The sequence below is a fragment of the Leucoraja erinacea genome, chromosome 6, assembly GCF_028641065.1.
Source record: "Leucoraja erinacea ecotype New England chromosome 6, Leri_hhj_1, whole genome shotgun sequence".
In the NCBI taxonomy this organism is placed as follows: Eukaryota; Metazoa; Chordata; class Chondrichthyes; order Rajiformes; family Rajidae; genus Leucoraja; species Leucoraja erinaceus.
In genome coordinates this window covers 50,821,874-50,836,901 of record NC_073382.1, presented here as the reverse complement: position 1 = coordinate 50,836,901, position 15,028 = coordinate 50,821,874, and the positions used below count along the sequence as shown (strand labels likewise).

Genomic DNA, 15,028 nt, shown 5'->3' with positions numbered 1-15,028 from the left:
AAGATTTTTAAACCTCGCTAACTTTTACGATATTCAGCCGATTGGGACTAAACTTGGCGCACTCACAGCACAGGAGAACGGCGAGTAAACTGGCGAAAAATCGTAGCGCTATCGCAATCAGTTTTTGAGCAAATAGAAAGACCACCAAACCGGACGATAACAAGATCAGAGTTTTAGTTATGTATAGATTACTTCACTTTTGCATAGTGGTTAGCAAAATCAAACATTTTAAAAGCAGCTAAAATCTAATGGAATTTAGCTGTGATTAAATTAGAAATATTTCAACAGAAAGGTAAACATTAAACCTACTGGAGTTGTGTCAGCATCCCTCTACACTACTAAACATCATATTGAATTACTAGCTTCAAATGATGGTTCCTGTACCTTACACCTAAATGTTTATACAATGTCAAGTTTTATCTTTGTAGAACAAATATTGGTCTGCGTTTGTCATTTCTCTGTCTTAAACTGTAAACCCAGGAGAACTGTGGAAGAATGTTGTTCATTTGTGAGATTTATTAAATGCGTCACTTGAAGTTAATTAGTAATGCAATGAAATATGCAGCAAATTCACTTAACAGCACGGTACACTGAAAAGTTACGGGGTGACTGTAAATGATTGATGTAACACAGGTCTAGGGTTCAAGTCATCTTTAATTGTAACGCATAGTTTAGCGGTACAGCAGGTTGTTAGTTCATCACTACCGTTTCCAAGACTATTTAATGTAGGAAGTTGGTGTTAATATTATACAGTAAGGTTAATGTATACAGTAAGGTGGGGTTAATGATGCTACTCTACTATGATTGGTTCACATGCAATAACCAATCTACATCCTTCCCCGTAAAGATGAAAGATAGTTAGACAAAGGTAAGACGCGGATTTAAACATACTCGCCGCATCTATCAGGCGGTCTATTAATACGACCCGAACGCGTACGGACGAACCCCTCTCCCTATTTTCAAGAAAAGTTAGTGGGGGAGAGAGGCATTGAACCGGGAAGGGAGAAAGCAGCTGGGGACCCTTTAGGTGACCGGTAAGGTGAGCATGCGGGAGAGGTAGTGTTGTTGTTGTTAGACGGTGTTGCCGACCGTGGCGGAGAACGGGACACGCTGGGACTAGGGATAGCAGCAGCAGCAAAGGGTTTAAACAGCAGAGGTGGAGCAAACGGATCGGCTGGAGGTGGACGAGGTTCTTTTACAAGCAGCAAGTGTTGGCGGCTCCGTCTGTACAGGGCGCCATTGACGTTGACGAGGTAGGAGCGGGGTTCTTTAGATGGGCCGACAATGAAACCCAGACGGAAATGTCCCACAGTAGTCTGTAAACAAACGACTTGACCCTGCAGCAGCGGCTTCAGTGGTTTACTGGACTTGTCATAGGAGCGTTTCTGGATGGTGTGTTTCTCCTGAATGCGCTTTTGGACCGTGGCTGGTTTAAACGCTTGTGGCATCAGCTTCCGCTGGGCAATTGGTATCGGAGGGCTTGTTGTCCGAGACATCAGACGTTGAGCTGGTGAGCCTAGGTCCCCCTCCAGTTAAGGTGTAACCCGTCCCTTTTGCACAGGTCACCCCTACCCCAGAAGAGATCCCAGTGGTCTATAAATCTAAATCCTTGCTCCCTGCACCAGCCCCTGAGCCACACATTCAGATCCCCTATCTCCCTGTTCCGGTCCTCACTAGCATGAGGTACTGGAAGCAATCCAGAGATAACCACCCTAGAAGTCCGGCATTTCAGTCTTTTTCCTAACTCTCTGAATTCATGTTGGAGAACCTCCTTCCTCTTCTTCCCGTTGTCGTTTGTGCCTACGTGCACAACTACTGCCGGCTGTTCACCTTCTCTCTCGAGGATGTTCTGAATTTGGCTCGTGACATCCTGAACCCTGGCACCAGGGAGGCAACAGACCATACACGCATCTTGTCTGCCGCTACAGAATCGCCTGTCTGCTCCTCGGACAATGGAGTCACCCACCACTAGGGCTCTGCCCGACGTCGGTCTCGCCGGTCGAGTCCCATCTCTAGGATTGGAGCCACCGACGTGTCCGCCGCTCGGACCGGAAACATCGTCTCCCCAGACAGTTCCCAAGAGGGCGTACCCGTTTTCATTAGGCACAGCCATCTGGGTCTTCCACCCTTTCTCTCCGTCACACACCTTGGTTCTTTCCGTATCCTCGGCGTAACTACCTCAGTGTAGGTCCTGTCCAGGAAACTCTCGTTTTCCCGGATCGCTCCAAGGTCATCCAGCTGCTTCTCCAATGCCCCAACACACTCCTTTAGGAGCTGAAGCTGGACGCACTTGCCACAGTTGTAGCAGCCAGAGGCTCCATCTGTGTCCCTGGGCTCCCACATTCTGCAAGCCTCACACCGTCTCATCTGCCCCGACGTGTTCACCATGCTCTGTCCTCTCAAGCTTTATGCGTAGCCTCCTCTCCTAAGACTCTCAAGCCAAAAACTCACTTTTCTCACAAGGCCGCTCCCTCACTACCGCTCCCTAAGAGCAGTCTTGCTTATATTGATTGATAAATTGCCTAATTTACCAATTTACCAATTTACAAACCAAATTTCTCAGTTTTAAACTGTTTTCCCCCCTCCGACTCACTTCTAACTCTCCTCCCACTCGGGCTAGAGCCAATCAGTGCTTTTTCCTGCTTCTCTTTGCTGCTGTTTCTTCAAAATCCACGGGAGCTCCGAGTCGAAGGTCGAAGGAGAACGAAGGAGATCTTCTACATATTCGTAGGAGGTTCTCTACATAGTCGAAGGAAGTCGTAGGAGGTGTTCTACTTCGACAATACAAGAAGACCATGACACTTTTTTTAAACTCTCCTAAACTCTTCTAAACTCCCAAATTAGGTCCCCACAGTGGGACAGGCCCTTAAATATAACTTATTCTCCACAACTATTCTGTGGACAACTGATCGGTTCTCAGGAATGGACAACTGTTGTAATCTGCTGAGGACCTGTATCTGTATTTTGTTGGAAGAGGCAGAAGGGAGAGCTTCAAATTACTATTCCTAAACATCACTAACAATTTGGCCAACCACATTAACGTTATGGCAACAGCTGTACTTCCATAGAAGACCATGGCATTTCAATATGTTCAACACTTTTACCAGTTTCTACAGATGTATCATAGAAAGCATCCTAACAGGCCCAGTCCATCACACAAACCATTCTCTGCCTCCCATCATCGACTCCATCTACACTTCACACTGCCTTGGAAAAGCTGCCAACATAATCAAGGACTGCCTAAACCCAGTCTTTCCCTTTGCTCCCTTCTCCCATTGGGCAGAAGATACAAAAGTTGGAAAGTATGCACCACCAAACTCCGAAACAGCTTATCCCTGTTGTTACCAGACTACTGACTTCTCAGGTTTGTCAGACTTGCATAGGACAAGGGTGTAGTCCTGATCTCCCAACCTACCTCAGGGCAGTCTTTGCACTTTTTCTTTTTCACCTTCACATTTTCTGCAGCTATAACACTGTAATGATGTAACATTACATTCTGCACCCTAGTTATGTTTCACTTTGCATTACCCATTATTCATGTGTATGGCTTGATTGTACTCATGTATGGTATGATTTGACATAATAACAATGTTTTTCATTACATATAAGTACACCTGACAACAATAATAATAATAATAATAACTTTATTTATAAAGCGCTTTTAGACAACATCAGTTACCACAAAGTGCTGTACATGGGAAGTCAACAAAAAGTTATTACAAACTACTAAAACCATTAAGACGACAGGACTATAAAAACAGTAAAAATTAAAAGACATTAAAAGCACTAAAACAGGAACAATGTCTCAGCCAGTGTCGAAAGCCAGTGAATAAAAGTGAGTTTTTAGGGAGGATTTAAAGATGGACAGTGAAGGGGCCTGTCTGATCTGCAGCGGCAAGGTGTTCCAGAGTGCCGGGGCAGCAACAGAAAAGGCTCTATCCCCTCTGAGCTTCCGCTTAGACCTTGGAACCTCAAGGAGCAGCTGATCCGCTGACCTGAGGCACCGGGTAGGAGCATATAGGTGGAGCAGCTCAGAGAGGTAAGGCGGGGCGAGGCCATTCAAAGATTTAAAAACAAATAAAAGAATTTTAAAATGAACTCGAAAGTGCACTGGGAGCCAGTGAAGGGAGGCCAAAATTGGCGTAATGTGCTCCCTCTTTCGAGTTCCGGTTAAAAGGCGAGCGGCAGCATTTTGGACCAGCTGGAGACGAGCCAACGAAGCTCGTGAGACTCCAGAGTAGAGCGCGTTACAGTAATCCAGCCGAGATGAAATAAAGGCGTGAATTACTGTTTCAAAATGCTGCCGCTCGAGAATGGGCTTCACCTTTGCCAGCTTCCTTAGGTGAAAGAAGCTGGACTTAACCACTGTGCCTATTTGTTTATCTAATTTAAAATCACCGCCCATCATAAAACCCAGATTTAAAACTGTTGGCTTTACGAACACTGCAAGTGGACCCAAGTCAACAGAGGGAGGTTCACGGCAGCCATTAGGGCCGAACAAAATCACTTCAGTCCCAGAAAGTTTAAGGCCATCCAGGACTTAATGTCCTCAAGACAAGACAGAAGTGATTTTAGGGAATAATTATCTTCTTTCCTGAGTGGCATGTACAACTGGCTATCATCCGCGTAAAAGTGAAAGGAGATGCCATGCCTTCTTAAAATTGGGCCCAGTGGAAGTAGATAAAGGGAGAAAAGCAGGGGCCCTAAAATTGAACCCTGTGGAACCCCATATGCCAAGGGAGCAGAGGATGATTCAAGGCCACCAAGGCTTACACGCATGGTTCTATCTGCTAGATAGGACCTGAACCATCCCAGGGCACTGCCACAGATGCCCACTTGTTGCTGTAATCGGGAAATTAATATTCCATGGTGCACAGTGTCGAAGGCGGCAGATAGGTCCAGCAAGACAAGAACCACATAATTACCGGAGTCGTTTGCCAGGAGGATGTCGTTAGAGACCCTTAGCAAAGCCGACTCTGTGCTATGCATAGCCTTGAAACCAGACTGAAAGACCTCCCGAATAAACCAATACTAATGAGAAATGGAGAATGGCACAGAGAAAAAATTGAACAGCTCCTTTCCTCATTCTAAATCGGCACCTTCTTAAAAAGTGACTAGTTCAATTTCTCAAAGTTCTATCTGTGATTCTCCGATTTGTTCTTCCATCGCCACCAATCATTTCCCACCCAATTGCAGGAGATACATTACCTACGCCTACACCTCCTCCCTCACATCCATCCAGGGACTAGCAGCCCTCTCTACTGAGACAGGGGTTCACATGCACCTCCTCCAACCCCATCTACTACATTTGGTGCTCCAGATGTGACCTCCTTTACATTGGTCAGACCAAGAGTAGACTAGGAGACTGGTTTGTCGCATACTTGCAATGTCTGCCAAGACCTACTCAGGGAGCTTGATAGGGCTCTTAAAGATAGCGGAGTCAGGGAATATGGGGAGAAGGCAGGAACGGGGTACTGATTGTGGATGCTCAACCATGATCACATTGAATGGCGGTGCTGGCTCGAAGGGCCGAATGGCCTACTCCTGCACCTGTCTATTGCTTAACTATTTTAACCCCCTTCCCATTCCTATGTTGACGATTCCATCCTGAGCCTCCTCCATTTCCCAAGTGAGGCCACATGCAAACTGGAAGAACAGCACCTCATATCCCATTTAGTTAGCTTACAAGCCAATGGCATGAAAACTGAATTCTTCAACTTCCGATAACTAAACACCACCTCCACACCTGCCCCCCCCCCCCATTTATTCCCTGTGACCCACCTGGATATGCACCTATTTCCCTCACTATCCTGCTCCCCTTTCCCCTCTTTCCTTCCACCTTCAGCCCTTACTCTGGCTTCACATTTCAAGCCTTTTCTCTCCTTATCTTATCTCAGTTTGTCTATTAATCTCTGACATTGTCCACCCGGCTGTAATCAAGCCCCCTCACCTGTATCCACCTATCACTTGCCAGTCTTTGCCCACCCCAACCTCTCTACCAGGTTTCTTCCCCCTACTACAATCAGCCTAAAGGGATATGGGGAGAAGGCAGGCACGGGTTATTGATAGGGGACGATCAGCCATGATTACAATGAATGGCGGTGCTGGCTTGAAGGGCCGAATGACCTCCTCCTGCACCTATTTTCTATGTTTCTATGTTTAAAGGGTCCAGACCTGAAATTTGGCTAAATATATCCTCCAGAGATGCGGTCTGACCTCCTGAGTTACTCCAGAACGTTGTGTCATTTTTTTTGTAATCCAGCATCGACAATTCCCTGTGCCTACATCACCTGCCGTTGTTTATTTTATTCCTTCCTGCTACCAATGGACACAAATAATCCTTGCAGGCGAGGTAGTAATTCACTACACCTTTTTTAACCTATGTTATTATCTTGCTCCATTTATTGTCTGTATTCTTTCAAAATAATCGAGATGTTATATTATTTACTGTTTATATTCTTTCAAAATAATATAATTACGCATTAGAATATAAAGCAAATATTATTTTCATTCAGATTATATTCAGCGATTAGTTAATCAAACAAACTGGAGAAATATGTACACAGTGAGATATGCAAGAAACACATTAAGCGTTTTTTCCATAAATATTACTAAGTTGACCAGCTTAGTAGACAAACAAATATTGCAAGTCTTGAACAGGGAGAGAACAATTAGAGAGTGAAAAATAATTTGATAAACTAAAACCATGGTTATTGCTTTATGCATAAACCAAGCTTAAAAGGTTAAAACTGTTATCAAAAATATTTTAAACCCAGGAAGAAAAACAAGATGAATTTTGTTTTAAAAATAATCTTGATATTCATAACACCACAAAAGGGAAAGTTATAAAATTACCAATTTCCTGATTGGCTTTATTACAAATTTCTAATAAAACTTAATTGAAAGGTTATACAAGGTACGTTCGGGACTGCACTGAACAAAATTCCATTAATTCCATTTTGAATGCACCATAACAATGTCTGCAAAGAATGTAGGACATGGATTAATTGTATGTTCTTTTATTATTGTTTCCAGTAAATTCTCATTTGTGGCTAATATTCATAAATCTAACCAGTCTGTAAATTGATGTAAATCAAAAACAGTGGATTCTGTGAGATCAGGATTGACCATGAAGTTCACAGTGGTCAAGCGGCCTCTTAACGCTCAAAGTTCACGTCAAATATGAGGAATATTTCTGAAGGGCAAATGGCTTCTGTGGAAGTGTACCATGCCACATTCAAGAGAGCAGCAAAAGTGAGGAGAGAATACAAGGAAGCTGGATCTTGAATTAGACCTGTTATGTTCATTCAGAAAATTAAAGCTTACCAGAGCTCAATCATCTTAGATGAAATATTAAGGGCAGGGGTTTGAAGCAAAAAGCATTTGCAAAAAATTAAATACCTTCTAAGTGCATCTGACATTAAGTATTTCAATCAAGTCTGCTCTAAAGTATTAAATTCCCTCCAGAACAGGATTGCTTATAATCAAAAGATCAGCAAATGTCTCAGTAGTCCATGTTCTCTCGACATTAAAACCCAGTGAAACACTTGTTATGATGTTACATTTAATCTATGTTGCCATCTATGTATCTTTTACTGGTAATCTGCATTTTCAAATATTAACTGGTTCTGTTGTCTTGCACCCACAAACCCCTCTCAGTTGACACTCAGCAGTTAAATTAACAATAATAAAGTAAAAGCATTTGCTGAATGTGTGCGTCTAGTTAAATCTCTTGCTGCTGCCGGCTAAACCAAGTCAATAATTTCCTCCAAGCAAAGAAAACTTTCAGGCATCCTGAAATGGCGCTCAGAGGGAGCAACACGGGAGAAACTTTGTCAAATCACGAGGAAGTAAAAGGAAAAAAAAAGGTGGAATCCAGTCTCTGCCAAAACCCCAGTTAGAAAAAGCTGTTCAATTCCCAAGGACATTTACTGAAATATGTAGATGCGAAACCACTGCTTCTGGAATTCAAGTGGTGACATTTTTAGTTTTGATTACTTTGGCAAAAATATTCTGATTAAAGTTAATACCAGAAGAATGCTTCATAAATTCGTTGTTTTTCAGAGTAATGCTTTCATTGTAAATTATCGATCTCGTAGAAAGTTACTGACTTGCTGCTGAGACAAACCTCATTAGCAAACTACAAGGTCTGCGAAATAAAATGAACACACAAAAGACTACAGAGTCTGAAGAAGGGTCCTCACTCAAAATGTTGCCTATCCACAGATGCTGCTTGATCCGATGATTTATTCCACCCCTTTCTGTTTTATTGCAAAGTGAAACCTGTACAGCCCATAAACTCCCATTCCCCAACAGAAAACCAGACATTCTCTTGATAAGGAGTTTTATTTGGACGAGCTTAGATGGGGCATCATAGTTGGCATGGACAATTTGGACTGAAGGTTCTGTTTTTGAGCTATATGACTAAAACGGATGACATTCTCACAAAATTCTGATAAAGGCCAGTGACTCCTTGATAAAGAAGCTTTTTCTGTATTTACTGTTTAATTTCCTGGTGAAAAGAGTGGAAGCATTCTTTTTACATTCAAAACCTTTCATCATTTTAAAAGGCATATATTATGTTAAAGGCATCTATTAATAAACCGTCTGTTTCAGGAAAAAATAATTGTTCTTTTTTTCTAATTGATATATGTTCCTGGTTCTGATATTGTCCTTGAAATGTCTTTTCACCTTGTCCAGTCTCTCTATATAATTTTTCATAATGTAATGAACACTTCAGTTACACTTACTCAATAATGTGCAATCTCAGATATTGTGTTGTGTGCTGACAGTTCTTTGACCATGAAACAGATTACCCCGAGTAGGAAACACTTGTTTTCTGCCGACCCAAAGCAGGCTTTGGTTAATAGACGTGATGGTTAGTTTTACTATGGCACGACAGACATGCACAAATCACTGTTGCAGCCTTACATGCCCTTGAAAAGTAGAAGAGAAATAGGAGGAACCTGCAATTATATAGTGACTTCCACTACCTCACAATGTTCAAAGGTAATTTAGAGCCACTGTAATAATGAGATTGACTTATTTTTGTTGAGGTTAACCTTTGTCACAGCTTCCTTCTGCCTCTTGTCCAATCTACCCCATGGTCGCAGCCTATTTTCAGGTGAGGTTGTACAAGATGCAACAGATAACAACATTTTTGGCACTTCCATAATCCCCTGGCAGCCACACTTCGAGGCACTATATATTGACAAGAAATGAACACAAGTATTATTATGTTGAGTTCAGTACCTCTGGTCACAAGTTAGCAGTGTAGTCATGTTTATCCATACCTCTCTTTTTCCGAGGATGGGTAGATGGTAGCAATCTATTAGATTTTCATGAATCCTTTAACCAGGTTATTGCACTGTAGTCTCCTCAGTCACTAAGTCAAGAATCAGCCTCCGACAAGCTCTCAAACTGGAGCTTTGAGCAACGTCTCCACCTTATCATACGCATACCACAATGATATCATATCAGAGCACATTTCAGGCCCTGAAAGTGATGCCTAATTGTCAAACAGAGGCATGCTAAAAATCCACTCTCAAGTAAATTTCTTAGAAATGAAGGTACATCTGATCCTGCCAAACGTTAATCAGATTCATAGAACTTTGCAGTGAAGTTTAAGAACAGATAGTTCAAAACAGACATCTTCTGCAAGGAATATAATAATATTAACTTTATTTATAAAGCACTTTAAACAACTGCAGTTGCCACAAAGTGCTGTACATGAGAACTCATGGACAAGAAGTTATTACAAACCATTAAAAACGGTAAAACAAAGGACTATAAAACAGTAAAAATTAAAAGACATTAAAAGCACTAAAAACCTCAGCCAGTGTCGAAAGCCAGAGAATACAAATGAGTTTTTAGGGTGGATTTGAAGATGGACAGTGAGGGGGCCTGTCTGATATGCAACGGCAAGGTGTTCCAGAGTGCCGGAGCAGCAACAGAAAAGGCTCTATCCCCTCTAAGCTTCCGCTTAGACCTTGGTACCTCAAGGAGCAGTAAGGCGGGGCGAGCCCATTCAACGATTTAAAAACAAATAAAAGAATTCTCAAATGAAAATGAAAAATGAAAAAGGAAAATCCAAAGAATCCAATTAAAACACATTGAATTATGGATATGTATTAATGAAAACCATGTGTACCATCAGAAGGAATTACATTTGAATAATATTATGTACAGGAATGCCAAACTCGCTCCGCAGAATCACTTCCTAATCACTGATCATGGCTATTCATTTATAAACATTCTGATGCACAGCCTTTTTCCTTGTTTAATGAGGCAACACAATGATAATGGACATACTTGGCTGGTCTAATTTTCATCACAAAAGTAGCGTGATTACATTTAATTGCCAACTTTATTGGGTGAGTTTTTAAAAAAACATTATTTTTAATCCTTATATTAGATTGTTAAATTCCAAAATGATGCAGCATCTGAACAGGCAGATTTACCTGGAGAATGTTCTGGTTCTGTTAAGTGCTTTGCTAATCACCAAAGAGGGGGCCGATTGTCGTCTCTGGGCCAGACTCTTCATTTTCTGCACAAGGAGGAGAAAGATAACAATAATTAATCAACGTTAACTACATCAATTTGTTCTCCACTTGGAAACTTGGCGAGTTTTTGTAATCTAATCAAATTTAACAATTTTAACCATACCAATCTTAGCAACTTCATAGACTTTGTTTTAGCACCAGTGCCCCTTGAGATTATGGAGATATGTCAGGGATTTGGTTCATGTTTTATGTAGACGGCTGTCTGGCATCAGATGCTCTGCAGCCCCAAAGGGGTTGGCTGTTACCCAGTGAATTGTATTTGCAGAACAGGTGTAAAAAATTGAGAAGCATATATTAAAATTGTTGTGTCCAAAATCTTTAAAGCATTGTGAATAGATTGGTAACTTCTCAATGTGATTTGGCAGCACGTCCACTTTGGTTCATCACATTCTGAAAAGACAGCTCAGGCTGAATATCCAACCACTTTGCGATACCACACAGAAAATATAATTCTAATATTATAATGCGTTAAAATTCCACAGCACACCTTGTGCAATTTACCATGAGTTATTCATAGATCTTTGCTAAAATATCTTTCCCTGTATTGCAAACGTCACAAAGAAAGATACCTTTCTGACCAGATGGATACCTCTCATTCAAATCTACTTGCTCACAGTCAATACAAGATACAAGACATATTTATTTGTCACATGTGCCAGTTGGCACAGTGAAATATGATCACCATACAGCCATACAATAAAATAAAGAACACAACACGATAGAGTTCAACATAAAACATCCCCACACAGCAGAATCAAAAGTTTCCCACTGTGAGGGAAGGCACCAAAGTCAGTCTCTTCCTCGATCTTCACCCGTGGTCGGGGGCTCCGGAGCCCTTCGCAGTCGCCGTTACGGGCAGCCCGCCGCTCAGGCCCGCTCGCCGGGATGTTGGCACTCCGACGTCGGAACGGGAGGCCAACCTCAGCGGCTTGGACCTCCAAATCGGCCACTTCCTACCAGAGTCCGTGCCTCCCGAGGCTGCGTTGGGCAGAGACTCACGCTGGCGGCCCTCAGCAAAGGGCCCCAGGACGCCGCGATGTCGGTCAGCGCCGCCCGCGTTGGGAGCTCCACGAACCACAGCTCCTCGATGTTGGAGCAACAGGCCCAACGCTCCGGAGCTCCAAACGGCGATCCAGGAAGGCATCATTCGCTCTGCGGTGAATCCAGTGGCGCGCCGCCAGTACTGAAGCTCTGGTCTGGTCCCCGGTAGGAAAGGCCAGGAGATCCAGCTGGTAGGCCTCGAGGAGGGGGGCGAGGACTCTGGAAAACCCTTGAGATCATTTTCATGTCTCAGGGAACCCATATATAAAAATGATTATATATCTTTATTAATCTCTTTCTTTCTCTTTCATAAACTTAAAGTTCATAAGGTAAGCAATATATTTTTCTGATAACTGGTTTAAGCAAAAAATAACTTACGTTTTTCTAAATTTTATTGACAATGCAAAAAAAAAACTGAAATCGAACTGAAGCAAATAAAGGCAGTTCAAAACTGAAGCAAATAAAGGCAAAAACAGAAGAACTAACCTTGGAGGAGAGAGAGGGAAAGAGAAAACACACGGAATGTTTTCATAAACTAACAAAAACATACATAAATAAACTTTTGATAAACACAAATAAACATAAACATACTTCAATTATTTAAATTCATGTATGGGTAAAAATTACTTAATAACGTGGGTGAATGAGGGACTGTACCGGCACGCCAGGAAGCACAGACAGGACTGATGGAGACTGTGCATGCGACTATACTCGAGTGAGTCACTTGATGATACGCGAATCAGTCACGTCCAGCTCCTGTCCACTGACCACTAAAGGCCATTTCACACTGGCGCCATATAGATGTCGCTAAACATGACGTCGCTAAATAGACATCGCTAAATATGCCGTACGTGTATAATAAAATTATGAATATGATATTAAACACAAAAATGACTCCAAAATGCATTTACGTATTATTAGCCTATTTATCACTATTTTTCTCGGAACTCCTAGCGACCTCTCGCGGAACCCTAGCATTCCGGGGAACCCCGGTTGAGTAACGCTGCTTTAAGGTAACAAGAACATGTTGGAAATCTTCCGAAAGCATCGCTTTCTTTAATATTCAAAAGAAACCATGGCCAAATGCCTTATGATGTATTAATGTCACAACATCTTATACAATACAATTTGGGGTGGCACAGCAGGTAGAGCTACTGCTTTTCAGAGCCAGAGCCCCAGGTTTAATCTTGACCTTGGGTGTTGTCTGTGTAGAATTTGCACATTCTCCTTCCTCATCAGTTTCCTTCGGATTCTCCTTTTTTTCTCCCACTTCCCAAAGATGTTCAGGTTTGCAGGTGAATTGGCCTTTGTAAATTGCTCCTGGAGTGTAGGGCGCAGATGAGAAAGTGGGATAACATAGAATTACTGTCAATGGGGGATTGATGGTCAGTGTGGACTTAGTGGGCTGAATGGTCCGATTCCATACTCTAAACACTAAATAGAGTAAAGCTTCTGAATAGCCACACATCACAGGTTGTTTATTGTCACATTCTCATTCTCTTCTTCTGACAATGTTATTTTAAGTATATAAAAAGGAAAAATCTATGGGCTACAGCAAAATAAATTGAATAATCGGCCTATTCAGATAGTTTTTTTTAATAAAAAGCTGGTATAGGTATTTTAGACTGAATGGCCTCCTCCTGCCCCAATGATTCTGCTATTTATATATTACATTAGAAAATAATGTTTACCTTCCATTACATTTTCCACTTCTAAGCATAGAGCGACGATATAAATTTAGAAGGGAGACAAAATTTAGATATAAATTTAGAAGATGGGGACTTCCATATAGCAAATCTGTGATGTTTGGAATCAATATTTTGCAAACAATATTCTTCAAGCGGTTTGGATAAAAGCTTCATAAAGTTTGCCTATCATTATTGTTCAAAATAATATATTATAAGGTCACTTAGTTAAGGTGGAAATGTCACCCTACTGCCAATACTTATTTCCTTCTTTTGGAAAGTCTCTAATGCCAGTATTTATAGAATGGAGTGGAAATTCATGTGTAATCATTGTAACTATAATCATAATACACATCAGAACTATTCACTTGTAAAGCTGCTATTGTCAATGTGGTCACACAAGAGAAAGGAAAGCCATGGATATAGTTCCCACTCAGGTCACCTGGAATATTTCTTGTAGCTGACTAGTGCTCACGGAAACACAAGGAACTGCAGATGCCTGAAACTTGAGCGAAAAGCAAAGTGCTGGAGCAATGCAGCAGGTCAGGCAGCATCTGTGGAAGGAATGGCCAGATGTTGTTTCTGGTCGAGACCCTTCTTCAGACTATCTGATACAACATACTCCTTTATGTCCCTCCACATTAATAAAATACTTGGACAGGTATATGGATAGGAAAGGTTAAGAGAGACATGGCATAGGTCAAAAGTGTTTTATTGTCATACGTCCCAGATAGAGCGATTAAATTCTTACTTGCAGCAGCACAACAGAATATGTAAACATAGTACACTGTAAACAATATAATAAACAAGAAAAGTGTGTGTGTATATATATATATATATATATACACACACACACACACACACATATACATATATATATATATACACACACATATATATATATATATATATACGCATACGTACATATAAAAAACAAATAAACAATAAAAGTGGAATAATAGTAATAGTATATAGTTCAGAGCTTATTTGAGGTTTATTATTTGAGGAGAATCTGCTCCCGAACCTGGACGTTACAGTTTTCAGCCTCCTGTATCTTCTTCTTGATGGCAGGGGTGATATGAGTGTGTAGCCAGAGTGGTGTGGGACTGATGATGCTGGCTGCCTTTTTGTGGCAGGGACTCCGATAAATTCCTTCGATGGTGGGGAGGTCAGAACCCGTGATGCACTGGGCAGTGCTCTCATATTTCTGCAGTCTTCTTCGCTCCTGAGCATTCAAGTGCCCACTACTGTATGCTCTCTACTGTACACCTGTAGACGCTCATGAGAATATCTGGGGGACTGAGTATCAGCAGCAGATCAAAACGTCACCTATCCATGTTCTCCAGAGATGCTGCCTACCCTGCTGAGTTACTCCAGAACTTTGTGTCCTTTTGTGTAAACCAGCATCTGCATTTTCTTGTTTCTATTCAAAATGTATTGCTGTCTTGAGAAGGATATGATATCCGAGTGGTCAGCTGAGCCATTTCACTGTGCATTTTTAAGCGATGATAACATGGTATCACATGCGAGGCAGACTGGGTATGTGTGAACTACGATCCAGTAGTTTTGTGGTCATTGTTACTCAGACTCGTTCCAATTTAAATTCCACAGTTAGACACAAGCAACTGAAGATGCTGGAATCTTGCATGGAGTACAGTGTTGGAGTAACTCTGTGGGTCAGGCAGCTTCCCTGGAGGACCTCTCTGTAAGAATTCCACAGCTGCTGTGGTAGGATTTGAA

The 15,028-nt window shown here is 41.7% G+C and overlaps 1 protein-coding gene across 1 annotated transcript in view; it reads right to left on the bottom strand.

The window, feature by feature from the left end:
• The window catches only part of arhgap20 (Rho GTPase activating protein 20), a 98,719-nt gene that overhangs the window by 64,941 nt on the left and 18,750 nt on the right, over positions 1 to 15,028 (bottom strand). The window contains exon 2 of the mRNA XM_055637002.1: positions 10,461 to 10,546. Within this exon, the coding sequence (XP_055492977.1) occupies positions 10,461 to 10,546 (86 nt within the window). The remainder of the gene's footprint in view (positions 1 to 10,460; positions 10,547 to 15,028) is intronic.